Source organism: Globicephala melas, chromosome 20, assembly GCF_963455315.2.
Source record: "Globicephala melas chromosome 20, mGloMel1.2, whole genome shotgun sequence".
In the NCBI taxonomy this organism is placed as follows: Eukaryota; Metazoa; Chordata; class Mammalia; order Artiodactyla; family Delphinidae; genus Globicephala; species Globicephala melas.
Genome location: NC_083333.1, coordinates 14789092 through 14816723, shown reverse-complemented (window position 1 = coordinate 14816723; position 27632 = coordinate 14789092). Strand labels below are relative to the sequence as shown.

The following is a 27632-nucleotide window of genomic DNA, read 5'->3' as shown; positions in this document are numbered from 1 at the left end:
CTTATCAGCCCTATCTTACTTTACTTCTTGGCTCTGTTCAACCCAGGAGATTCCAGATTCACTAGTCTCTTAGCTTCCATGACAAGTGTCCTCCTCTCGGTCACTTCCTCTCATTCTCCGACTACTCCCTTTTTGCCCATCCTTTCCATATAAGTGTTGCTTGGACATCTCTCAGAGTTTCTGGTCCTCTCACTTTAAAATCTCTCCTTGGATGAACTCACCCATCCAAGGCAGCAATTCTTTCCTTTATACTAATGGCCCTCAAACCCATATCTCCAGCCCAAAGCTAGGGAGATATAACATTTTAGGATAATACCTGTGTTCTTCTCAAAGGTCTGTAAAAACTGTTCCACTGTTTTCTGAAATGCAGCGTTGGAGAGAAGTGTGAAGCGAGCTTGATTTTTGTTCCTTTGTAGGTAACATTTTGAAACCACATGATTGTTTAAGGAATTTTTTTCTCCCTTTTTATTTTTGTGATTTAAAAAAATGTTTTAGGATAATAGGTAATGTCCCATTAAATTGATTTTTGCCTGAAATTATGAGAGCCCATTTGGTTCTCATAATGACGTGTTTCTTCACAGCAGGACAGGTTGTTCTATGGAATCTTTGACTGTTACTTATTTTCCATTTGCACTCTCTGGTCTGGTTTTCTGGTAATGTAAACCGATCGAGTGTGCTAACAATTACAAGTAGGGGATGCATTTTGAAATACTAATTGAGGTTTTCCATTCCTATATGTTTGGATGTTGCCCTGTGGCTCTTTACGCGGTGGCTTATTGACATGAAATGCCTTGGGAGTGTGGCTACAGCCTGAAACAGTCCATTGAATCTCTCAGCAGTTTTTAAATACAGAACAGAGACAATAGCGGTGAAAACCAAGCTATTTCTTTTTTTTTTATTGTAAGAGCCAAGCACTTAAGAGGGAGAAAAGGTTTATGTTGTGTTGCTTGTTTGGTTTAATTCCAAGAGCTTGGCTTTGAATATACAGGGCAGAGTCTGGAGTATGAAGAGGTTAGAATGTAAATGCTAGGCTGTAGGTGGATCAGAGCGCTTGGCGATCTGATAAGCAGATTTCCTTGAAAGGAAGAATAAGAACTCTTTCTAGGATGGGGAGGATGAGGCTGGGGAGGCAAAGTAGAGGACCACTTGGCTATGACTGTAGAGTTCTTGACAATTTCAGGAGAGTTCAGGGTAGGGGATGACATGACAGCTACTACAGACATACTTGGGTGTCCAGGAGAAGGGACACTTGAGCCTGGCTCCCCAGGGAAGACATGGGAAACTGCACACACGTGGAGAAGCCCTTATCCAACCTGGTGCCTGGAGTTAGAGCAGCAGTGGATGAGGGCAGGTTTGAAGGAGAGTAACTAGAGGGCAGCCTTTCAATGCTGCCTTGACCTAGCAGGTTCAGGGATAGGCACTGACTGTTTCCAAGATCGTTGTAGAATGGTTGGGAGGAGGAGAACAGAAATGCTTAGAGGGCCAGCTGTGAGGTCAGGCTGAGGCAGAAAACAGAATAGGTACCTGTATTGCCTAAAGGCCTTGGTGGATGACAGTGAATGGTACAAAGGACAGATGTCCACCCTCTCCTGATGGCTGGAAGGTATACAGGCCCTCAGGAACTTCCAACCCTCTGGAGAAGAGTAAAAGGAAAGAAACCTGAACACTACACAGACATCAGAAGTGACTGAGTTACCTAGAAATGGCAAAATGCTGTTTTCATCTGCTGCCTGGATATAGGGGTGGATCAGTTCATGGCAACGTGTAAGAAGCCATAGCATTCATGTGTCAGAACCTGCAAAGCAGGAGCCCATGGAGAGATCTCCAAAAGCATATGTCTGCAGAACCACAAAAAGGGGGTTCTTGGAGGGTCAGCAAAGGCACCAAGCCTGGCAACCATGTCCTCCAGGATAAATAAGATTGCCGGACAAAACGCAGGATGCTGGTTAAATTTGAATTTCAGATAAATAATGAATAAGCCTTTAGTATCAGTATGTCCCAAATGGTGCGTGTAAGGCTGCATGGGGAAATGAGACATACTTATACCCCAGAATTATTTATCTGAAATTCACCTGGTATCTTGTATCTTTATTTGTGAAATCTGGCAACTCTACCCAAGTGTAACAGCGTCCCTCTCATCCCCACCTTCCACATCTCATGTGAATTCCATTCCGAGGCAAACTCGAAGAAAGAAACATGTAGTGAAGGAGATTTTGACAAATGTAGTTTCCTGCCTTGTAAAGGACAGTGGTGCCAGATTGATAACAAACGATTTGGAATGAGATATCATGAGGCAATTTTAGCTTTTAGATTTAGAAAAACAACAACAACAGCTCCCCCAGCAGAAAGGTGATTTAATGGACATCGGTTTTGTTTATCTATTTGTTTGTGTTTTCCTCCCGGCATCTGTTCACCCTTCTTCTGGTTCACCACTTTTTCTTTGGGGAACTACCCCCACCCCCTGAACCACCTTCTACCCTCCTACCCCCAGCCCAGGTACTTCGGGTAGGGCTCAATTCCCAGCTCTAGGGCTGAAGCGTGTGACTTGGCCTAAGCTAATTGGATTATTCCATTTGGCAGTCAACGATCTGATGATGGACATGTGATCCCATCAGAACAGCAGAGTCAGACCCAAGGCTTTGGTGTGACTGTTGGGGTAAATAATGCCATTCTAGTTTCTCATGGACTTGAACCTAGGAGGATGTAGGACAGGGCTAATGGGGCCACTTTGGCACCATGAGGAGAAGGGTCATCTGAAAATGGAGCAAGAAATAGAGAAGAGAAAGCAGTTGCTGATGACACTGTTTGAGCTGCAGCCCCTACACTGAACTCTTCACTGATGTGAGCAAAGACATGCTCTCCCCAGGCAGCCAGTCTGAGTTGTGCTTTCTGTCCCTCTTACATATGAGTCACAACTGATGCAGCTGGCAGGGAAAGAAACATTTCTTCGAGATGAAGATGTAAACTGGTAACAGGGAAGGAATCCATCAGGGAGACACTTGAGGAGAGAAAACACGAAAGGGATTCTTCCTGGAACAATTCCTATAGGACACGAGAGGGGTGACCCTTCAATCGCTTTGTTATATAAAGACTCCAGATCACAGACTCAGCCCTTGCTTTTCACACTGCTTTTGAATCAAGGCAGCGAACCAGAAATTAACATGCGCACATTTTCCTGTGTTTATTCACCATTCAATATTTAATTCCCAGAAGGGTGAAGGAAATACTTAATTAAACATGCTAAACAATAACCATCCTCATTTGCTTTTCACGTGGACTTGTCTTACAAAAATACGCCGTGAAGAGTCGATGAAGCTATTTTTAAAAAAAACAAATTCCGCACATCGCTTAATTATAATAACCTATAAAGTGTAACTGTACATTTTCCACCCCAGGAAACGGGTGGGCAGAACAAGGAAAGCTGCAGAAACACACCTTCTCAGCTCTTTCCTTTTTTTGTGATTGCAGGAATTCTTGGGGCTTGGCATTCACTTTAGTTCTCCGATATGGTCCTCTTGATTTCAGAGGAAATCTTACATCTAAGAGGCCTGGGGTGCTGACCCTTCTGGTGGGATGGGATTACAAAAATTTCTAAATATATATTCAGTCGTGACTGCATGATGGAATGAAGTAGGACATGTATTATCAAACATCTGGAAAATTCTGTTCACCACTGAGCTGGTCATGTAGGTGGGTGTAGGATGAAGAGGGGCCTGGGAAAGAGTTGGGATTTCAAGATGAAGTCTGTACCTCATGGTACCTGGAATTAAGGAGAAGAGAAAAGATCCTTGATTCTTTATCTCATTGTTATTTGCTCTCATATGCAAAGGTAACTCTCCTGATTTTTCTCGTTTGCCTCCAGGGTAGAGGAGGATCTCAGTTCTTTTCTACTCTCTAGATGACAACCCTCCTCCTAACAGGAGATGCAGAGCCAGATGGGCCAAGTTACTTGTAGGGTATAACAGACATAGTCCACCAAGAGGACCTTTCCAAGGGGTTAGAAATGAGTGTGCCTGGGAAATATGGAAACGAGCACCCTGGCAAATATGAAAGCAGGAAGATTTTGTCTCTTTTAATGGGAACAAGGTTCATCATGTGAAACCTCATAGGGTGGCAACAAATTCGAGCATTCTGAATTGAAGATGCTTCTTTACTTGGGCCAGATTGTTTTCTGCTACATATTGTGCAGCCCTATCTGAGGAGCTCATTTGGAGTTAGAGCTAAGCTGAATGTCTGTGGAGAAATAGAAGAGAGGATGATGGTTGGCCTGGTGGGTAAACCTAATCTTCACTGTGTGGGCTTGACCTGTGTCATCAGATTCTGAAAGCAAAGCAAAATCAAAGAGACAATCACAATAGTTGCGAGGGGTGAACTGCTCACCTCACTGGTCCTCACGGGGGTCAGAAGCGATTTGGCAGGCCGGTGAGGCAGCGCACGAGGGTGTAGACAGAACCCATGGGAATTCTCTCACACTGGATTGCTCTCCTCCCAAGGAAAGGACACCAGTGCCCACGTCAAGACCAAAGGCTTGAGTTGAGTTCTGAAGTTAACAGAAAGACAGGAGAATATCTGGTCTCCGAGGGAATGGACCCTCACAGAAACTTCCTAGACTAACTCTCATCCTCTATGCCCATCCAGAATCCAAAGAGGAGGGCCTTCGGTCTGGACTGACCAAATTCCCTTTTGGTCCCGGTCCAAAGTGAACCCCAGGATCTCCCTTTCTTCCCACATCCAGAGAAATCTCAAGGGCAGGGATTTCTCCCAGGGGAGAGGGGCCAAGCAACTCAGTTTCACCTTGGCTGTCTACACAGCACTCTCCTATCTTCCCTCCACCCCCAATGCCCAACCTACACACTGTGAGTCATGGTCACTCACTGGGTTAGATAAACAAGACGTGGCTGGAGCTGTTCTTTTCTTTTTTTTTTTGTGGGCCCTTTGGTGTGAGGTGGTTCCTGCTGGGTTTCCATCCCCTTTGTGATATGGGCCCTCTGGTGTGAGGTGGTCCCTTGTAGGTCCTCACCTTTTTGTGATGTGGGCCCTCTTGTGTGAGGTGGTTCCTGCTGTGTTATTCGTACCCTTTGTGATGTGGGCCCTTTGTTGTGAGGTGGTTCCTTCTGGTTTCCTCATCCTCTTTGTGATATGGGCCCTCTGGTGTGAGGTGGTTCCTGCTGGGTGCCCCATCCCCTTTGTGATGTGGGCCCTTTGGTTGTTCTTTTTCTAAAAGAATGAGAGGCTATCTTTTCCCTCCATTTGGCCCTAAGTCCTTTGAGATCTTTCTCCCCAGTGGTTACTGTAAGCTGACCTGGGGCATACCTTCAAATGGAGTCACCTAGGTCTCATAAGACCTGGGCAATCTGATTAAACCAACTCTGCCCTAGACTTAAGAAGAATCTCCCCCTCTTTCTTATTCTGCCTCTAACTCTTAACTAGAGAAAACAGAGTCTTCCATGAGTTCCAGCTGAGTCCACTAAAATTCTCTATGGCCCTAGACAATCATAAATGATTCTTTGCTCTCTTCTTGTTGCATGTATTTCTCTCTGAGAATTTGTGGTAAGAAGTAACAGTTGGAGGGAGAGATTTAGATGCCTGGGATTTGGTATTTCATCTTCCTCTTTCTGCTGAATTTTGACATGATTTCAATTTACTGCTACACTGACTTTCTCTTGGTGACACGGCTTCCCAGGGGTCTCAGAGCTACACGGTGAGAACAAAGACCAGTCCAGCTCAGAATCTTTGGAAGCTTTACTGGCCTGTGAGAAGGGCATCATGGAAATAAGCAAAATGATATTTCAAGACCAGCTCTAGGAAGTAAACTTTGTCAGAGTTTTATATAGATTGCTCTCTGCTCATAGGGTTCAATAACCCCTTATGTAGCCCACACCTTTTACTATAAAAACCTACATCCCCTGACCTACCAGGAAGAGGGATTACATCCCCAATTTTCAGTTTCCAAGGGAGATGTTTATATCCAGGAGTTCGTGTCCATGATCCTGTGGGTTCTTAACATGCCCTGGTTCAAGGCATTACTTGCTTATTGGTGCCAAGACTATTTGTCAGAATTCAGGTTCCATCCCTAATACTCAGTATCAGTGGTTAAGAGCTGCTATGGATGTATGAGAGTAAGGAACCCAGCTCTGACTGTTTGACTTGGAGCTTCTGTATTTTTAGTTGACCAACCAAACTCTGGTTCACAGACATGTTGTGTTTAGCCAGGAACTCATTGGCCCAGAGAGTGTTTTCATTTTAAATGAATTGCCATATTTAAAAATCAGCGTATCTTCACCTTTTAGCATATTAAAGAATGGCCATTGTTGTGATTGGCTGGAGGTGAGAGGTGTAGTCCCCTTTAGATGGGCTTGTGCTCTCTGATTTCATAATCCTCACTACCTCCTAATGGATCTAACACATCTATATTAGGCTAACCTTAAAGATAGCCTAGAAATTGTGTCTTCTCAAAGGCAGTAGTGATTGTCTGAGAAGGGATAAAACAGGGAGTGAGGGGGACTCCAGAGAGTGTGTGCCCTTTCCAAGGGGAACAGCTGCCACTCACTCTGCCCACCGGACCCCTGTCACAACCCCCGATTTACCAATTCCCCAATTACAAGCGGGACTAATGCACTCTGCCTGTCGGAGAGCCATCAAAGCACAGTCCAGGGAAAGAAGGAAAAAGGGAGCAAAGGTCACAGCAGATGATGGCTGACTCTTCCCCTTAAGGTGTGTGCCCAGTAGAACTCTTCCCATTGGTACTTGAATCTACCACATGTAAGCCAACCCCTGTATGAGTAATGGGGCACCTTTATAGAGGAGGTTCTGCTGGAGGATGGTAATATTTGCTGCTTTGTTTTCAGGACTGGGCAGCTTCTCTGTTCCAAGTGAGTCCTCCAGCCCCACTTCTTTTAGAATTTAAAAGAATAAATTTTATTTTTTCCATTATGAAAGGAATGCAAGCTCATTATAGAAAATCAGGAAAACGCATAAAGGTAAAAGGAAATTTAAAAATTACTTAGACTCACTACCACTGTTAATAATTAAGGGTGACTTTCTTCCACTAATTTTGCTACACACACACACACACACACACACACACACACACACATAGATACACACATAGATACATTTATATGTAAAATGAGCTTATGATATTTATAAATTGCCTATGTGGACTGTGCTCTGAATATAAAGGTAATATATGCTCATTATAGAAAACTAGAAATTATCAACAATTTAAAGAAATATAAAGAAATAACTGTAAACAAATAGAGTCCCACCACTTCGTGATGACATAATTGATTTGTTGCTATTATTTACTTACTGTTTTAGCTATACATTTTATATGCACACGATTCTGATTTTTTTAAAACATAATCTAGGCAGAATAATCACAGTGCTAGATGAAAGACAGTTATTAGCCTACATCGTTTTTAAAACATTAATGATGTGGATTATTCAATATGGTTTTTTAATAATTAGAAAATGACTCAAAATCCTCAAGGGACCACTGTGTTGCCCTATGCAGTTGAAATTTTGAGCATAGGACAAAAATTCTGATTTGGTAAATCTCCAGGCACAATGTCACCATGCTTCTCCCTGGTCTCCCAGCCTTCAGAATGAATTTCACCAGTCCCCTCCCTGCAGTACAGTTCTAGTGATTCCTCTGAAGTTGCCACCATGCTTCCTTGGCGCCTCAATGCCTTTTTTTTTTTTTTTTCCTTTTCTTTCTTAGGATAGGGCCAAACTCCTTAACGATGGGACATACAGTAGTCTCTGCTCAGGAAGAGACAACATGAGGATTAAATGAGTTAACACATGTAAAGTGCTTTGGAATAATGCCTTGAATTAATGTTAGCTGTCATTATTCTTCTTTTCTACTGCCTGTATTCTTTCTCCATATTGTGTGGGACAAGGCTACTGGTAGCCCCAGATTCATATCATTAAGGTCCATTCCTTGAGAAGGAGGGAATTTTCTCTCTTTAAGTCTCAGTTTAGAAATTAAAGAAATGTACTTTCATTGGTCTGGTCTGTGCCATGTGCCTACACTGGTTGCTGGCGTATGGTGGAATCTGTTACCCAGAGGTGTGTGGGGTACCACATGGTGGCCAGGACCATGTAGAACAAAGAATCACATGTCCCTGCACTACCTTCTCCCTTCCTATCCTATCTCTCCTTAGGATTTTCTTCTCCTGATATATTAAAGCCTTGTCTTTATTTTTTAATTTAATTTTTATTTTATATTGGAGTATAGTGATTTACAATGTTGTGTTAGTCTCAGGTGTACAGCAAAGTGATTCAGTCATATATATACATGTATCCATTCTTTTTCAGATCTTTTCCCATAGGTTATTACAGAATATTGAGTAGAGTTCCCTTTGCTATACAGTTGGTCCTTGTTGATTATCTGTTTTATATATAATAGTGTGTATAAGCCTTGTCTTCATGTAACCTATCAAGGATATCATCCAGAGTCTCATTCTTACGGTTTTATGATCTTTTGAGTTTTTAACATGAATGAAATTTCCTTTTCCTTAATCTGGGGCATTGCGTAAAGGTCCCACGCAAGACGTATTTATCTATATAATCACTATAATATCAAGCAAGTCAGTCCTATCATGTCATCAGAAACAGCTTTATTCCTTCCTCCCATCCCCTACTTTCTGGGTTATTCTTAGAAAATAAGAAGTCATTTGGTAACTTCACAGCTTAATAATTAATATGTCCAGTTCATTAGAATATTAACAATTCCAAATTAATGTGAAACTAAAGCGTCTTCCTGGCCTAAGCTCAGCTTTACTGGGGTTTGTCAGTGTCCCTCTGATAAGGGACGGGCTGACCAGTGGCAGTGGAAAAGGGGAGTTTTACACCCCCTACCCCGATTCCTCTGTGGGTGCTTCCTCTCCTCCTCCCCTGCCTCTGGGGGGAGGTGTGCAAAGTGTGATATCGCAATAGACTAACTGCAGAAGCAGATATCAAAATCTAGATATCTTCTAAAGCCAGACACTAAAGAAATTTGCAAAAAAGGGAAATAATTCTATTCTTCTTACTATATTTTTGGAAAATAACAGTTATTTCTCATAGCAATGTGTTATTTATGTTGACACATCATGGATTTATTGTTTTTATTTTTAAATGGTTTAATAAATAACTTTTAAGTGGTCTTCATTTTGATTTATAGTATAATAAATGTGTATAGATATGTCCCATCCAAGCAAAAGTTCTTTGGGGTCGTCTATACATTTTTTAAAATTTTATAGAAGTATAGTTGATTTATAATGTTGTGTTAATTTCTGCTCTCAATGCTTCTTAAGAGTATGAGGAGGGGTACTGATACTATAAAGCTTGAGAACTGCTCTTGAAAGACGTTGGGTCTCAGGATAGGGGTGTCCCAGCTTTAAAATTTATGGCCGTAACTCAGATATGCAGGTATTTCTTCCTTTCTCTGTTATGGTGGCCCTGTGCTGTTGGGAGCCCTGAGATTCCCAGTCTTCAGACAATCCTTCAGGTTCCTAGCCAGGGCATTCACTGTCACCTGAGTACCTCTGATGGGCTGGGAGCCTGGTGTTCACGGTGCGGGGAGGGCTTGTTCTGGAGAGATCTGTCTTGCTATCATTTCCGTGCTGCCATACCTGCCATATGTTGGCATGGAACGTTCATCAGGAATTTTCCTCCCAGAGTTCTAGGCAGGAAGCTGAGCAGAAGCCCATTCTGCCCTCAGATCCTCCAATCTGTCGGGAGGTTTCTGTTGTTCCCCCCCCCCGTCCCCCATCCCTATGAGCCCACCCCATGGTGATGATCAGAGATACATGTGACTTTCTCTCTTGCTCTCTTCTCTGATTCGCCCTGAATTTCTTCTCTTGATGAAGAAAGGCATTTCTCTCAGTCCTGTACAGCAGGGAAGGGCTCTTCCATCACATTCTATATGCAATTTACTTTGTTTTCTTATCAAGCTGGGCTCATTGATACTTAAAGGTCAGCTTTCAATATCATAGGAAACAATTTCTCTTTCCACTCTGTGGCTCTTGCAATTACATAACAAGTTTTGCTCCTGTGAGCTTGACAAAAGTCAATTTTGAAAGTCAAGGTTGAACAAAGACTTCTTCCTCTGGTCTCTACCTTTTCCCTAAGAGCAGAGAGACGGAGGGTTAATATTATTGTTTGGACTGGTGGGGGCAAGAGTAGGGGTAGAAGGAAAGGGGAAAAACCCCACCAGTTTAAAATCATCACCCTGTTGTCAGGAAGTATTTTAATGCGATTTCACAGAATCCACTGTTACCATGTCCTGTTCACTGTCTTCTCTGGAGTCCTGAGGTTGGAATTCAAGAGTAGATGCTGTGTTCATGGGATGCTTTCTTAGTACATCAGGGATGTCCCACTGTAAAGAGGCTGCTCAGTGCATGAGCTCATCCTGCGCTTCATTTTCAGAAAACTGCCTACAACTCCAGGGGAGGATGATTGCAGCCCTTTTGGAGTATGTGATCCAAGGCTCCCTGACCACGGCAATGGGACCAGGAATAGACCCTTGACCCAAAGTGTGGCAGGTTGTATTTTGCAAGGATGGTCATAGCAGTCTCTTCCATCAACATGCTTTTCTTACAATGAAACCTTGCTACACTCTCTTCAGACAGTGGAGTCTGTGTCCCCTCCCCTTGAACCTGGGCAGAACTTGGTGACTCAGAGTGTGCACTGTGTGACTTCTGAGGCTATATCACATGAGGTGATGATATAGCTTTTACCTGGCTCACTCACTCCACATCTCCCCTTTGCCCACACCCTCTTTCCCTCTTCCTATCTCCAGATACTTGCTCTGGGAACCCAGCTGCCATGTGGTAAGGAAGCCCAGGCCACATGGAAGGGATGCATCTAAGGGTTCCAGTTCGTAGCCACTGTTGAGGTCCCGACCAGCAACTAGCATTAACAGCCAGACTTGTGAGTGAGGAAACCTTGGAGGTGACTCCAGTCCCAGCGACCACCTGACAGCAACCACGTAAGGGACGCTTAGTGAGCATTGTGTCGCTGAGCCCAGACAACCCCCAGAATCATGAGTGATTACAACAGTAAATACTTGTTGTTTGTGCTGTTAAATTTGGGGAGCTTTATCACTCAGCAGTAGATACCCGATATACAAGGAGAGTCATTTATAGAGATTTTCGGATTTTCTCCCAGGACTTTTGGAATTGAGGCACAGAGAGACTGTGTCAGCTAACCACAGGGGTTAGACCTGGGAGATTATGCAGACACAATTGCTGAAGGTGTCATCTTAGGTTCAACCATGTGTGAAACGAAACACACACCAGAGGAATGGATATTTTCAGAGAGAAGGACGTGAGAGAGGGAGAGAGTGTTGTCAGGGTTTTGGATGACTTTCAACTTCTTAGCTTTGGTGAGGCCCAGTTATACATTCAGGACTTAGATCCTGGGAGAAGTTTTTCTATCTAACAATGATAATGATCATAATTATTACATTTATTTTAATTTAATTTAATAAATAATCATTATTAAATTAAATATTGTTATTATAAATAGTATTCTCATCTTCTGCTTCAACTAATTTCAGTACTTTTTTTTTTATGTCGGGGCTAGGAGTTTATTAATTAATTAATTAATTTTTGCTGTGTTGCGTCTTCGTTTCTGTGCAAGGGCTTTCTCTAGTTGTGGCAAGTGGGGGCCCCTCTTCATCGCGGTGCGCGGGCCTCTCACTGTCGCGGCCTCTCTTGTTGCGGAGCACAGGCTCCAGACGCACAGGCTCAGTAGTTGTGGCTCACGGGCCCAGCCGCTCCGCGGGATGTGGGATCTTCCCGGACCGGGGCACGAACCCGTGTCCCCTGCAGAGGCAGGCGGACTCCCAACCACTGCGCCACCAGGGAAGCCCTCCTTGATGTTTTAAGGAGATTTGAGAGTTGTTTATCACCATAGCAGAATCCAGCCTATCCTGCCAGATTCGATGAGTCTGCATCATCCATCACCAAGAGACTGGGACCCTCCAGGGAAACCTCCCCGAGCAGCCCTTTCCCCGTATTTCACAGTGGCCGCCATCTTGCTTTCCCTAGAAGTTTCCTAGGAGCTTCTCTTCCTCCTCCTGTGCCCCTCCTACACCCGAGGGAGTGGATCTGGTTCTGGGTCCCCGTCCTTACCTGATTGTCCTTTCTCTTCAAATTTTAACATGCTCAGGTTTGTGCAATCTTTAAAAATTCTCATCCTGCCTTCCAATAGTCACATACCTTGCCTTCTATGAAACTTTCCTACAGACAGTTTATACACCCTGCCTCAGCTTTCCCGTTTCCCAAATACTTAATCCTCTGTAAACTCATTTTAAAAAAAATTGAAGTAGAGTTAATTTGCAATATTGTGTTAGTTTCAGGTGTACAGCAAAATGATTCAGTTATATATATATATATTTTTTCAGATTCTTTTCCATTATAGGTTATTACAAGGTACTGAATACAGTTCTCTGTGCTCTACAGTAAATCCTTGTGTAAATTCATTTTTGTTCTAATCTCTTCACTGAAGCTGGTTGCCTGAAATTGTTTGGCTACATAGATCAAGGCTGCTCTGATCCTCCAAATTCCAAATCTTTATTATCATAGGATTATAGTATTTCAAAACTGAAAAGAAAATGCAGGAGGATGTACTTCTCAAACTTTAATGTTCATAGAGTCACCTAGGGATCTGCTGGAAAGGCAATTTCTGGGGGCTCACCCGTAGAGATTCTGATTCAGTAAGTCTAGGGTAGGACTGGCAACGTGCATTGCAATCAGCTCCCAGGGATACTGGTGTTGCTGCTTTGTGGGCACACTGGGTTAGATGACAGTGTTTTGTTTTCTCCAAGTCTGAAATGAAGACGGATGTATGAACGAATGTCCTTTAGGTAGCAGGGGAGGTCTTCTCCGTGGTTGCCCTGGTGAACCAGCAGGAGTAGGTGTTATAAATGGTCCAAGAAAGAATTATTAGGGTACACACAATCGGGGATGACGGCAACGGTCCCAGTATTCTACACTTGATACATGTCTCCAGAACTTGGACTTGGGGTTAAGATTGAAGCTGGAGGCAAAGCAACTTCTCTTCTCTTCGTGGAGAGAGGCCTGGTCCTGAAACACACATCTGAGCTCTATATCTATGAGCAAACACAGAAAAATAATGAACTGTTGATAACTTTCTGTGGAAATGCATTCTTTGGGGTTTTTTTTAACAGACAAGTTGTTGATCTTGGGAAATCACAAAACGTTAAGTTAACATAAGAGGCAGCTTTCTAGGGACCTCATTCCTCCTCTAGCTTAATACTTTTCTTTCCTCCGTAGCCATCTCTTGTTGACACAGGGTAGCCATGCTTGTCACTGGGAAAATGCTATCTGATAAGCGATGGCTCCTGCCAAGAGTTTTCTCCTACCTTCCCATCACTCTGCCCTCCCACTCTACCCTTCTTCCAGGACTAGTACTAGCTGAGCTTACCAGCTCCCTGCAAAGTCTTGACAAAATGACAGAAGCAGACTGAAAAAGATGGGAAGGATTTTAGAGATTTAGAGGGGTCTGGCCCCCCTTTTTTTTTTTTTTTGATGTGGACCATTTTAAAAGTCTTTATTGAATCTGTTACAATATCGCTTCTGTTCTATGTTTTGGTTTTTTGGCCACGAGGCATGTGGGATCCCAGCTCCTCTACCAGGGATCGAACCTGCACCCCCCACACTGGAAGGCGAAGTCCCAACCACTGGACCTCCAAGGAAGTCCCTGGCCCACTGTTTTTGTTTTAAATGAGAAAAATTGAAATTTGAAGAGGAGAAATATGTCTTTCAAGGTCACACAGCAAAATGCTGGCAGAGCCAGTGCAATGAACAAGATCTTCTGATACCTGGTCCAGTAGTCTTTGATTGCATCCTATTCTCATGGGATGGGAAAGTGGAGATGGGCAAGGCAAAGCAGGATGGGTTATTCGCAAGTTCATTCAGCTACCTAGAAGCCCAGATAAAATTTGAGTACTGTGTTGTGATAATTCAGTGATAAAATATATCAGACGTGGGTTTTGTTTCATTTTGTTTTATTTGTCTAATATCCCAGCCTTTACAGATGAGGACACAGAGGCCCAGGGATGACATTGGCCAACACATCCCTGGTATAAAAGTTACTGATTCACTTATTCTGGAACTTTCCAAGCATTCCTTTGAACCTCTGCTCTTTCTGATTTTCCCACTCCTGACACATTTGCAGCACAAAGAGTGAGTGTCCTTGGTTTTCTTCTTAGAATCTTGAAGGGAAATCTTTCTTACTCCTCCCTAGAGGTTTTGTACTTCCTTCATGCTCAGCCAGAGAGGAGAAAGTTCAGTGTCCAAAGCGACATGGAAGGTGAAAGGCTGTCCAAGACCCCTGGCACCTCAATGCTTCCAACATTGAGTTTTCTCTGGCCTTGGCTTATTAATGATGGTATAGTAAGACCTCATTTGTATAGATCTCACCAATTTAGAATTAGTGACAACTGCGACAGGGGCCACATTGAGGTTTAACTTTGAGAATGAAAGAGGAAAATTTGAACAAATTTTGAGTTAATGATATTTAAAAGTGGATGTTTATAGAGAACAGATGTATGGTTGCCAAGGGAGAGGAGGGGTGGGGGAGGGAAGAACTGGGAGGTTGGGATTAGCAGATGCAAACTATCATATATAGGATGGATAAACAACAAGGTCCTACTGTAGAGCACAGGGAACTATATTCGATATCCTGTGATAAACCATAATAGAAAAGAATATGAAAAATAATGTATATATATGTATAACTGAATTACTTTGCTGTACAGCAGAAATTAACAATTGTAAATCAGCTGTACTTCAATAAATTTTTTTAAAAAGTGGACGTTTAGCCGATTTAAGAACCATGTTAAGCATGTTCAGAATTCCTTGACTCAAACCTCTTGACCGTTTTTATATCAATTACACATTAGTCTTACCTGTTCGGTAAGGAAGGTCTCCTGTGATTTTCTATGAGGAAACGTATTGCTAGTCTAATCTAGCCATTCTGTGTATGTGTAAGCATTGTAATTAAATTGCACTTCTCTAAAAATAATTTTTTTTGCCAACTCAGAATTTTGTCTTCCTTTGGGTTTCCTTCCAGTAATGAATATAGATTAATGAAGCTTTGCTCTACTTGTAATGTGTGTGTGTTTGCTGTGTGTCATCATGGATTAATGACACCACGACCTAGAGGTAATCCACTATAATAATGATTGTTGTAGTGAGCAAAACAGATTTCAGGATATGTGTGGTTATGTGTTATTATGTATTCGAAGAGTAAACAGGTTTATAACTTTGTCCTAGGTAAAGAATGCCATTGGTAAGAGATAATAAAAGGATTTTTGACTATCAGCTCGACTCAGCCAAGGAGAAGGGTTTTAATTACAAAGGAGCTGGGCAGTTGGTAAGAGAGTATAACTGAGTGTGGGTTCTAGGAACTACGGAGGTGCTGAAGCTGGCAGAAGGCCATGTCCTGTTTGGCAATACTTTGTTTGCTGAAGCAGAGCCCACCAGTATCTAGGTTATGGGGAAAATTCAGAAACACAGAACAACAGATGACCTTAGCAGCAAAAGTAAATATGGGCCAAAGGAAATAATATAAAAAAACAAGTCCAGAGAAGGAGGTCTTGAGCAAGACTCCGAATCTAAATCAGTTTTCATGGCACAACCTCATTCTCTGGTTAAAATGTCATGGCTATTTAACCACCTGTACTCTGGTCACCCATGGCAACTGCAAGCACTAACTCTAAAACCAAACTGAGGCCTCATGTCCCAGAATAATAATGCTGGAGTCGATGAACATGGATACAAGGTTGTAACTTCTGATTCTGCTTTGAGTTGGTACACCTTATCCATTGGCACTTGTTCTAAGCCTACCTTCCTACATTCCTTTTGTTCACCATTTTAAAAATCTAATTTGCATATCATACAATTCACCCATTGTAATATACAATTTGATGATTTTTAGTAAATTTATGCCATTGTGGGCATCACCATAATCCAGTTTTACAATGCTTCCATCACCCTAAAATCTTCCTATTCCCATTTGCAGTCAATCTCTGTTTCTGCTCCCACCTCCAGTGATCTGCTACATCACTTTGTGATTTTTAGTTACCCTTAGTTTTGGCTCTGTGTTTGTCGAAGCAAGCATGTGGCTATTTTAAGAGACACAGGTTATGTTGAAACGGCTTTATTATTTTTTTAATCCATAAATATCTGTTACTGACAAAAGTGGAAAAATCCTTAAGACTAAATCTTACTAAAGTGATATCTGTTTACAGTACATACAGAATGTGCTTTGACAGGTAAGTAGAACGATGAGATTTGTACAGAAGCAGCAGTTACAGGAGCACTGCTCATCGTGAAGCTTACTTACGAGGAATGAAGAAACTGTGCAAAGGTACAGATAGAAAGGTACTTTTCATCAGTACTATCATATGTAATAAACATGGAATCCATAAATTGGGCTAATGCGTAAAAATGTTCATTAATCTCCCCTTAGGAAATTGTGTCCCCAAACTAAAAACATTACAGTAAGAATTGCTTTTTTTTTATTAGAGAATTTCAATAATTCTTTACTACAAAATGTCTAGTTGAGTTATAGAACTAGAGTAATATTGCCACTACGAAGCAAATGAATGAGTCCTCCCAGGCAGTGGCATTCAAGGGTCACAGCAGGAGTGGACAGCAGAGTTGAGCAGGGGTCTTCCTCTCCCTCAGGAGGGACGGTACTAAGAAAACATATGACGTCATTTCTCTGACTGATGGATGGTTGATGTGTTTGTCGATTTACAAGATGGGTTCAATGATACTGAATTGGACTCTCAATTCTTGCTTCTTCACAAGCTTTCACCGGGAGGATGACAGTGTCACAAGGAGGGGCTAGAAAGGTACTGGGATGGGGTGGGTGCCCACCTCTTAGCTGCCCAGGGGGGATGTCTCCTCCTCCTCCAGGTGAACGGAGCCCAGTGTCTGGACTCGGTCTTCAGGACGCAGGTTCTGGAGGGGGATATAACATCCACTGCCCCACAGGGGCTCTGCTGTGCATTCCCCTCTGTGGCTTGGAATGCGTTTCCAAGCTGCCCTCAAATACAAACTTCATGCCATTGTGGGCCAACCTCTGGACCTTTCTCCTCTAGCCTGTCCCCTCTCTGAAATCAGAACCAGCTCCCTCCAGCTTTAAGGACTGCATCAAAATGAAAACTTCAGAATTCCCCGACGACACAGACACCTAAGATGATTTAGGTGTGTCTAGATGGGGGGGGGGTATTCCATGACACACGGTTGGTAAACCACTGAATGGGTAGGCTGTTACACCGTCAGACAGGAGAGCACCCCTGGGTGGCTGCGACCACAGGGCCCTCCCCAGGTTCTGGAGAGGAGTCTGGTGGCTGCCTAGGGCATGTGAGGATGCCGCCGTGGGGTGGGTGGAACGGGATGTGTGCAGCCCAGTTGAGGAGAGGAGCGGGTGCCAGTGGGGAATGGGAGCCCTACATGTAAGAGCGGGATGAAACTTCAGAACTCCTTTGGTCAAAGCCCCTCACTTTACAGATGGGAAACAGAGGTGCTGAGTGAGAACGTGGCTTGTCCTTGGTCACATGGCAAGACAGAGACAAAGCCAGGGCCAGAGCCACGTCTCCAAGAGCCTCAGCCCTGTGCTTTTTTCCTGCTGTAGTACGCTGCCTTCTGAAATCAAATATAGAGCCTAGGAAGACATAGCTTTCATATAGAACCTGTCACTAAGATGCTGAACTTATATATATACATATATATATATGTATATATATATATGTGTATATATATATGTATATGTATAAAAAATAGGAACCCTGAAAAACACTTCATTGAAACACAACGAGCTTCCTTGAAAATACTGCAGAGGCAAGTTTCCCAGGTTTGGGGAGGATGGTGGAGGAAGTCACGTGGGGGGAACAGAGCAGGTGCTTCCTAGGACCCAGATCATGGGCAACCCTTGCAGATTACCTTGGGTCAGGTCCACAGTTGCCTGTGAATGGAAACTTGAGGCCAGAAGGCTGGTGGCAGACAAGATACCTCTGAAGAAAATGGATTGTTTGGCGGCAGGGTTATTGGAACGGATATTTCCCCATGCTTGGAGAGTCATGAGGCTCTCCAGGCTTTAGGGGCAAAGAGGGATCTGTGACGCACACAAGCAGGACAGGCACAAGTGAGATGGAACAGTGGCCGAGAGCCCTCAAAAAGGATATGAATCTTTGGCCAGAGCAGGAGCCTCTGGGCTAGCAACAGGCTGGGGCAGAGGCTTCAGGGACATGTCAGCTGTAGGAACCAAAGCTGATCTTTGACCCATGAGGCCTCTGACAGAGCAGCTCCCATCCTTTATCTCGTAGGGGCAGGAGGTGAAGAATAAACCAATGAGGCCAACAGAGACCTGAAGAGTGTCTCATTCTGGGACTGTTTTCATTGAGAGCTCTACATTTCAGAGCCAGAAAGTACAGCAGGACCAGGGAAAAGAAAGTATGGATGGAGAGAGGTAAATGGAAGAAAAGGGCAAGGCGGGGGAGATGAGAGGGAGGAAGGACTGAATGGGCATAGAAGACTGAGGTCAGTTTCCAGGTAGGAGAGTGGAAAGAGGAGAGAAGACGTTTGAATGAAGAGAAGGGTTGGAACTTTCTAGAAGGCAGACCCATCACCCAAGACACTGGGGAGCCGTGAGTGCAGAAGCCCATTTAGGGGGTTCAAGGAATTTATGGGAAAGCCTTTGTGACTTATGAGCTCACGGAGCCAGAATTTCACTGGAGGAAGTGAGGCAGGAAAGGTGGAAGGACATGATAGATTGTGAGAGCTTCGCTGTCATCAAAGGCCAAGCAGATGAGCAAGAACCTTCAGGGCAGGAGAGAACCCATGCAGACCGCAGTGCATTACCAGCAGAGCAATGGAAACTCACACAGAGAGCCGGACAAGCAGAGGGAAACTTTGGGCTTTGGGCTTCCCTTGCTGGGGGAGGCGGGCTTCCATTGTCGGGGAAGGGCCAGCCCTTCCAAGTGTGGTAGTGGCCACCAGCCTGGTGAGGCTGGAAGTCAGGACATCTGGGTTGCAGCCCCAGAACCCTCTCTTATCTGCTACAAGAACTTGTCCGGTAACTCAGCTTTGCTTATTCTGCAGACATGGATGGCATGACCGATAAATGAGATACTGCTGTGTCCCAGTTAAGACATCACTGTGTGGATTTTGAAATGAGGGACTGAACTGGAGCAAGTCTGTAGACTTCTTTCTCTTATTTCCTTCCTTCCTTCCCTCCCTCACTCCTTCCAAACCCAAGGGTGAAACAGAAGAATCATTTAAAAGAAGTAATGGTTCAGGTAGAAGTTTTTGATCCGAGTGATACCAGAGGTTTTAAACTGGGCAGCAGGAATGCTGGGATGAGAAATGTTTCGGAATCAATCTATCAAACAACCCCTGAGACAGACACACAGGGCTGGGAGGAGCATCGTTCTGAGGGCTGGAGGACTTGGTGCTGAGATGATGCTTCAGACACAGAATGAGATCTGGTTTCTGGTTCAGATACATGTGTGTGCAGACACCTGGGGAGGGGATTCTCACCCACTCACGTCCTTTCCCCTCTGCACCAGCAGGCAGCCTTCAAGGGGACTGGCCGAGGGCTGGATTAGAGAGCAGTGGGCAGAGAGGACCAGCTGTGACAGACACACATTCCTTTCCAGGAATCCTTGATTGCCTCCAGCCCAACCCTCTTAGCCTCACCTTCTGGACCAAAATCTCATAAACCCTTAGGGACCAGCCCTTGAGAAGGTTTATGTGTTTGTAAGGAAGGAAAGCAGAGTTACCTCTGGCCTCACAGCCTCACAGACCCAGTGGTACCACCCCATTGGGGACTTCAGGGCTGTGTCCCTCACCCCCAGCTCAATCCCCTCCAGATTCATGTGATGGTGAGCCTTGAGGGGAGGGGGGAGAACAAGAGCTTTGGAATTCTTGAATAAGTAAGAGGAATCAGTCAATTGATTTCTCTGTGGATTAGATTAAAAATTCCCAGGGCCAACACTGGGGAGTTCTCCCTGCCCTGCCCCCCTATTTAAAGGGCCATACATACTGTATGCGGAACTGGGGAATCTAAAAGCCCAGTTTAAGGTTTTTGCTTTTGGAGTCTGACCGTGGCGGCAGTCACATTTTTAGTATCATACCTTCACCCAATAGTCTGAAGCCGATTCCCCCAGCTCCAGCCCAGGGAGGTACCCTGGCCCTGAGAATGGGGGAGCCCCTTCTCTCTCCCACCCCAGGCTCTAGTCTCCAGGGAGTGGATGCTGCGTCGTTCACTGTCTGCTCTCCAGGTGGCTGTCACATCCTGCCCACCTCCCAGGCTGGAGGCAGAGAAGAGATGGGCTGGCGGGGGCAGCCCCCCAACAGAGCTGAGGTCATGGATCTGCCTGGCGCCCAATGCTCCCTTTGGGGGAGCGACTGGGGAGCTACTCAGTTAACTCCCAGACCAATAGCCTGGAGTACCACTATTTGCGTCTGCTAATGGGTCTCTGTCCCTTAGATCCAAAGGAGGCACTGGTTTGTGGAAGCAGCAGCCAGGAGAGAGTCATGGAGCTGCAGGAGAATGGGAGGGGTGGGAGGGGTGGGGAAACAGGCAGAGAGAGCAAGTTCTAAACAGAGAAGGGGCCAATCAGGGGGGCAGTGATGGGGAGAGAGGAGCAGGCAAGGTGCAGGACAGCCACCTGGGGTCCTCCTTGGCTGGGGCTGAGCTGCCCCTCTATAGAAGCCAGACGTGCGTGGTGGGAGCCCTGGGCGATGGGAATGGCGAGCCCCTGAGGCCCAGGGCGTCACAGTCGCCTCTCCACCTCCACTCTCTGGCCAGGGGCAGACGCCTCTTGGGAGAAAAGCAGGGGAGGGGAAGGCAGGCCAGAGTAGCAGGTCACAGTTCAGACCTAGAGGCCTGGAGGAAGTGTGGAGATCACCAGGTTGCTGGGGGGGGGGCACCGCAAAAGTCCCTGCACCCCGTCCCTGCTCTCTTCTGGAAGGACTAGAGCAAAGCTCCAGCGAACCCAGGGGTGGAATCTAAGGCTGGGGGAGGGGCAGAGACTTGTGGGCGGGGTAGCCAGCTGGAATGGGGCGGGGTTCCCACCCATGGAGAGGCAGCTGAAGGAAGGGAACCCCTCCCTGTCCCGGGGCTTAGGGGAGGGGCACAGGGCCCCAGGGGGTCGGCGGAGGAAGGGCCACCCAGTGGGGACCAGAGAGTTCCAGCAGGCAGAAGAGAATCATTATTGTGCTTATGGACACAGCAGCTCCCTGGCTCTGAGAGAGCGAGCGGGCAGTTTTTAGGCACTAGATTTCTGTGATGCGGTTTTAAGTAAATGAATGAGACCGAGTAGCCTGTTCGGTCAGGGTGAGCCCCTTGACTGCACCCACTGGCCAATTCAAACCCAGGCAGCTTCGGGCCAGGGTCAGGCCAGGGTCTCTGAGCCCCCAGGATGGGGAGAGGGGATGTGGGACTGAAAGGGAGTTGGTGACAGTCGGCGGGGGGGGGGGGGGGGGGGGCGAGACTGGGGCCTAGCCCCGCTCCTCCCTCCCCTTCGATTCTTCTGGAAGAGTGAGGATGATCGCTCTAGATCCCAGGTCCGAGCGCTGTGCCAGACCACCGGCCGTGTCCCAGGAGTATGGCTTCCCGGGCAAAGGCGGTGCACCCCCAGCTCCTACAGAGGGGTCGAGGGAAGGGAGCCATCCAGAGCTGGAAGCTCTGCTCCAGGCCCCTCTCGACCCCTCCCTGCCTGCCCTGCCGGTCACACGGTCACTTCTGTCTTGCTGGCTGTGTAGCAGGTGTGGTGGCCTGGGATGTAGTGCAGCTGTTCCACGGTGTTGTGTCTGCGTGAGGCAAAGGCCTGGCGCTTGGCTGCCGTCTGGCTGTGGCCCAGGGTGGCGCAGGAGTTACTGGACGCACTGGGATGGGAGTGCATCTTGGTCATGCGGTAGCGGTTCAGTACGGGCGTGGACACAAAGACATCCGTGTGCGAGATGGCCCGTGACAGGGACTGCTCGGGGAAGGCCGTCCGCTCGGGGGACAGCAGCGGGTCCTGGGAGTGCAGGCGCTCCGTGGAGAGCAGCTGCTCTTCCGACAGGATGCGGTCGTAGGGCATGCCAAACTCATCCGGCAGGCCCCGCTCCAGGGACAGGACCCTGTCCTGAGACATGGCCCGGAGGGGCCGGCGGGGCCGCTCTCGCGGCAGCGGCTTCTGTTGGGACATCTGGATGACGTTGAGGGGGAGGGTGCCACGGGCGGCCAGGTCGGGCAGGTGCCGCCTTCTCATGTAATACTCGTCTGCCTCCTTGTCAGCTGTAGGGGAGAGAGAGAGTTCGAGAAAGAAAGAGAGAGAGAGAGGAGTGAGCTGGGGCAACACTGTGACAGTGCAGCTAGGATCCAACTAGGATCCTGCAGCCCACACAGGTAGAGGCTGAGCTTCTCCAGACCCCAGGGGTCTTGTTAAATGCAGAGTCTGATTCTGACCTAGCTCTGGGGTGGGTCTGAGAGTCCACATCTCTAAGGAGCTCCCAGGCAATTCTGATGCCCCTCGTCCCTGGACCACCTTGAGTATCCGGGGTTAATGGACTCCCTCGAGGTCTCCAGGGAGTTCATGGCCGAATAGATGGCAAGCCCATGACCCTGAACTCCTGCTCCAGTACTGCTCCTGCCACGCCATGGTCCCGAAACAGAACAGCTCCCTGGGTCTTGCTGAAACACCCAAGGAGCAGCCGGCAGCTTTCTGATGAGGCTCAGAAGCTCTCTCCAAGGAAGTTGGGCTGCAGAACAAGACTCCTGCTAGAATAAAGCAGAGTGCTCCACCCAGGAGGCGCTTGTGAAAATGCTTACTGGTAACTTAGAAACATAGTAACACCTTCTCTGGAGTAACAGCCTATGCCTAGGAAGCCAACACATGGGCATCCAGCCTCCACACAAGCACAGAATCAAATCTACGCGTGCTTCGCCTGTGCCCACAGCACGAGCAGGCACCTCGTTCAGATGCTCCGCCCATCTCTCTGTCCACGAGGCCCCCCAGGCTCACCCTTGAACTCACCCAGGACATGCACAAGCCTTCTTTGCCCCACATTTCAGGAATGAGGCTTCCTACAGACAGCCTTCCAGATCTCTGCAGAATGTGGGATTCCCATTTTTAGCCATAGAAACTCACTGTTCCACCTTGGCGTTGGCTGATAGGGGCTCATGGGCTGAACTTCTCTCACAATAGGTTACCCTGTACTGTCAAGCACAGGCTCGGCCCTGTAGCTGGGTGGTCATCGAAATAGACTCATTGGGAAATGGAGGCAGAAGGTCCAGGGGTTGGAAAACTGGAAGAGAAGACCTCTCCTGCCATGTACCTTCTTGACATTGTAACATCTGAAACCCATCAATCCCTAGAGCTCCCCAGACTCAAATGGCAGAGCTGGGACCATGGGATGTACTGGGCTCAACTCATGAAATGGGGTCTGTGCGTGGAGTGGGGAGTCTCAGGTTCCCAAGACAGTGTTAACGGGGTTAGGGAGGGAGCTGGTTTATGGGCCCTTCCACAGCCGGTATCTGGGAAGAGTCTCAGAGAAAGCTCTGGCATTGAGAGCCTTTACTCCAAGACAGATAGAGAGCAAGGAAGGCCCAGGGTTTGAAGAAGGCAGGTGTGGGGTGAGGCTGGGGAAAGGCTTTCTCTTGTAGTTAACCTGGTACATGAGTTGAAGCACTGAGGATCCCATGGCCTCCATTCTACTGAGGGAGAAGATGGACTCACGCTCTAAAGAACAAAAACAAGGGACTTGTCTGTTCTCTTCTACTGTGCTACACCTTGCTCTTTGCTCTTGGGACACCCCGCTCCCATGCCCTCAGGTTCACAGCAAGAGAGTGAGACACAGGAAGATGTTGTGGAGGCCCCAGAGGCAGACCCCAGCCCCAGGAAAACCCCACTTACTTAGCCTCTTCAGGGATGAGTACTTGCTGGGATGAGTCTTCACTGCGGACTCGTAGGATGGGGGCAGGTGGGCCAAGTTCTGGAAGGAGCGGGAGAAGGAGAGGTCATAGGGCTCGGTGGCCGACGTCAGGATGTTGTTCATCCGAGGCTTCTCTGCAAAAGAAGGGAGGGGTCATGGCGTTAGTGGGGACAAAGGCTGGGGGGCAGGCAGGAAGGAAGCATTCAGGTTCCATCTCTCATCCCCGTCCTGCTTTCCTGGCCCCATGTGCTAGGACACAGGTGATGCTGGTGACTCAGCCTCCCTCAGTGCTCAGCTTCAGTTGCCAACAGGCCGGGGGGCAGGTGCTTTTGGCTGCACTGGCCATGATGGCAGGTTACCCTTCCTTGGATGGCAAACTCTTTCTGCCGGTATATCACTGGGCTGTCTGATGAAAACGTAAGCCTGATGGAGCTGGGTGAGGGGTGTCATAAAATCATCTATTTTGGTGTGAAGGTTCTATCCTTTCCCCAATAGCATTAGGCATACTAGCTCTCAGGCTCAGAAAATATCTGAGTTTGAAGGAGGTAGAGTGACCCATCTTGTCTGCATACCCATAGAACTGGGTCCAGGACCCAGCTCCACCGAGACTACAACCCACACTGTCCGCGAGGTAATTTCACCTCTCACGCCACCCCTTCCACCTTTGGCTTCTCCAAGCCCTACAACTGACAAGCTGCTGTGAGCTACAAAGCCATTTCCTCTTGTTCCTGCTCCTTCCTCTGAAGCCCCCTTAGCCATCTCTGAGCTGCTGGAGGAAAGAACGTGGGCAAAATGCCTAGTACATCATTCTGTTTTTCTCCCTCCATCCCTTGAGATTACAAAGTCTAAGAGAGAGAAGGGAGAGTTGTTCAGTGCCAGACCTGGAGAAAAGAAGTGGGGAAGACATGGAAGGGAAGAACAAAGAGAAGTGAGGTGAATGACTAATGAGGTGAATGAGTTGGGCTGGGCTCTGGGGGCCAGATTAGGAATAACACAGGAGTCGGGGGAAGAGGAGATGCAGGTATGGGTGCTGAGTGGCCATGAAGATGGGGTACAAAAAGGAATAGAGATCCAAGGCAGGAAGACAAGCATGCCTTGGTGCTTGATTGACTTGAAGCACGGCAAGAAGTTAACAGGTATTGCTGGGGAAACGGTGGTACCATTCCCAGAAATGAGGCAGCTGGGTGGCTCTTGCATCATCCCTCCATCCTCTTGGTTTGGGACATCCAAGAAAGGGCAGGCTCTAACTTTGGACAAATGTATCAGTGGTCTGTGTCTCCCTATGCCTCTTGGCAAAGAGGGTGCTGTGAACCGTGGGACAAAGAGGACTCCTAGGCTTGGTCCAAGGGCAACCTCAGTACAGGGAACTCCTGGCTTCTGTATCCCTTCCTGCCTTCACTGGTACCCTCAACACTGGGGATGGAGCCAGGGGAGCCCAGCCAATGAGCTGGTGTTCGCGCCAGCTCAGTACATATGTGAGGGGGTGGGGGATGCTCTACATCCCTGAATGATCAGAACATGCTGTACTGAAAGAGCCTCCCTGACACAGATCGGGACAGATACCAGGAAGTGGAGTGGGTAGGAAGCCGGGAGCACTGCTACCCAGAGCTGGGTAATAGCCACAGCCCCTTAGCTCTGGTTTCTTCACTTTTGGCCATGCTGGAGAAGAACGAACTTCCCTCTGCCTGTTGGCATCATACTCCCACTGAGCGCATCACTCAGCTCACCCACTTCCAAATGCAACATTTCTGGATGCTCTTACCCCTCACTGTTCTCTAAAACCTGCCACTGAGCCAAAGCCAGACCTTCCTTGCTTTTTCCCTCCACCATGATCGCCCCTGCCCCCTTGCTCATGCTCTCTCTCCTATTGCTATGCCCTTCCTTATTCTTCCTCTATGCAAATTCTCCCTTCCCCCAAGACTCTTCGCTATGACAACATCACATCTTTAAAGCCCCTATTGCTCTTCTGGTCAATACCACCCAGTTTAGTGTCTATGTGGTCTCTAATCATTTGACTTGAGTTGGTCTTGCTGATCTCCAAAGATTGCAATCTCCTTGATAGCAGAAGTCTTGCTTTCCAATTTTTCTGATGCCTTCATAGTGCTTGGCCCAAAATAAGGATCCAATTAATACTCATTTGCTAATCAAATAGACACAGGCTGCCTCTTCTCTTGAGAGCTGCTCTGCCAGCTCCTCGGAAAAGTGTAACATCTAAGGGAGGAATGCAGAGAAAACCCTGCTTCCGCTAGGCTGCGAGCTGTTCAAGGACAGGGATCGGGTCTCATCTACCCTTATCTCCTCATCTCCAGGTAGAAAAAGAAGACAGGAAGAAGAGGAGGGAAGAATGGTTCCTCCTTTTGTATTCAGGGGCTGCGCTTGTGTTGGCTTCTTCCGGGGAAAACCAGCTCATAGTTACTCTTTCAGAATGATACTGAGCTAGCAGAGCATCCTCGTTTGCCTTTTCTGGCTCCTCTCCCTGCTGCTGCTTCATCACCAATGGGCATCCCCCAGGCTTTCTGCTCCTGCCTTCTGCTTTTCTCTTTCAGCCTTCTTGCACAGCTTGCCTCTACTCCCAAGGCTTCTGTTACCGCTTCCAAAGCATAACTTACATCTTCAGCTGTCATCTCCCTCCAGACTTCATGTCTGCATTTCTAACTGCCTGTTGAGTGGTTTTTCTTGCAAATCCTACAGTCCTATCTGGCTCTCGATGTCCAGATCCAGGCTCACCATCAACAGCTCCATCCCCAGTACACTGGTTGCTTTCCTGATTCCTTAGATTGTGTTAATAAGACCCTCCATTCTTCTCATTGATCGTGGCTTTGCATTTTACTCATAATTGACTTTCATCAGCCATATTCAGTTAGTAACAAAGTTTTCCCAATTCTTTCTACAGTTTCTTTCATATCTGAACCCTTCTTTCTCTCCCCACTGTGCACATCACCACTGATACCAGCTTCTTTTAACTGATCTCTCTGATTTCTTCCGGTTCTAATTTCTCCTAGGCCCGAAACCTGAAACACCTTATTAAACTGTTGCTTTCATCATATATTTCCACTAGGAGCTGAGCACTGGAGGGGGACATCAAAATAGTCCACTTTTGTTCTCTGAATTATAATGCAGAAATAGAGCAGATAAGAGGGGTAGGTCTCTCTGCCAGGTGAGCTGCAGAATTTATCTTTGTTTTGAGTTTCTCTCTCACTAAAATTTAATGGTGTTTTCATTATTTCATAGCAAAGACAGAAGAATAATGATAGCTCACAATTTACGTGGCTGTCATGTTCTATCAAGTTTTGAGCATGTACCAAAAAATAGTTGTTCACTGCAGTTCCAAATGGTAAGTTGTGATCTGGTGGGAGGACGTTGAAACCTAAGAGGGAAACATGGGTTTGTAACCCTTTGGCAATTTGCTGCCATGCCTGTGCTCTGCAACTTTCAGGTTCTTCCTCTGCTGGGAAGCTAAAGCTCAGGTCATCCAGTTGGGTTTTGAGTTTTATTAAATCTTAATTAGTTTGGGGAGCATCAATAGAATTTTTCACATCTCATGTCATTACTAAATGGTACCACAAGTAGCCTTGGGCAAAGGAGAGTGTTCACTCCTTGCTGTGGACACATGGAATTTATGGCTGCAAGAAGTGATCAAGATTGCAAGTGAAATGCGTTAAGAAAGGGGCTTACTCTTTC

General features: G+C 46.5%; 1 protein-coding gene across 4 annotated transcripts in view; it reads right to left on the bottom strand.

Moving 5' to 3' along the window:
* Positions 1-21526: 21526 nt before the first annotated feature.
* Positions 21527-27632, bottom strand: part of SHISA6 (shisa family member 6) — a 242875-nt gene continuing 236769 nt past the window's right edge. For all 4 annotated transcript variants that reach the window (XM_030862348.2, XM_060290650.1, XM_060290651.1 and 1 more), the window contains 2 exons: positions 23933-24085; positions 21527-22314 (listed from right to left, as the gene is read on the bottom strand). In XM_030862348.2, coding sequence (XP_030718208.2) covers positions 21764-22314; positions 23933-24085 — 704 coding nt within the window. In that variant the 3' untranslated portion in view covers positions 21527-21763. The remainder of the gene's footprint in view (positions 22315-23932; positions 24086-27632) is intronic.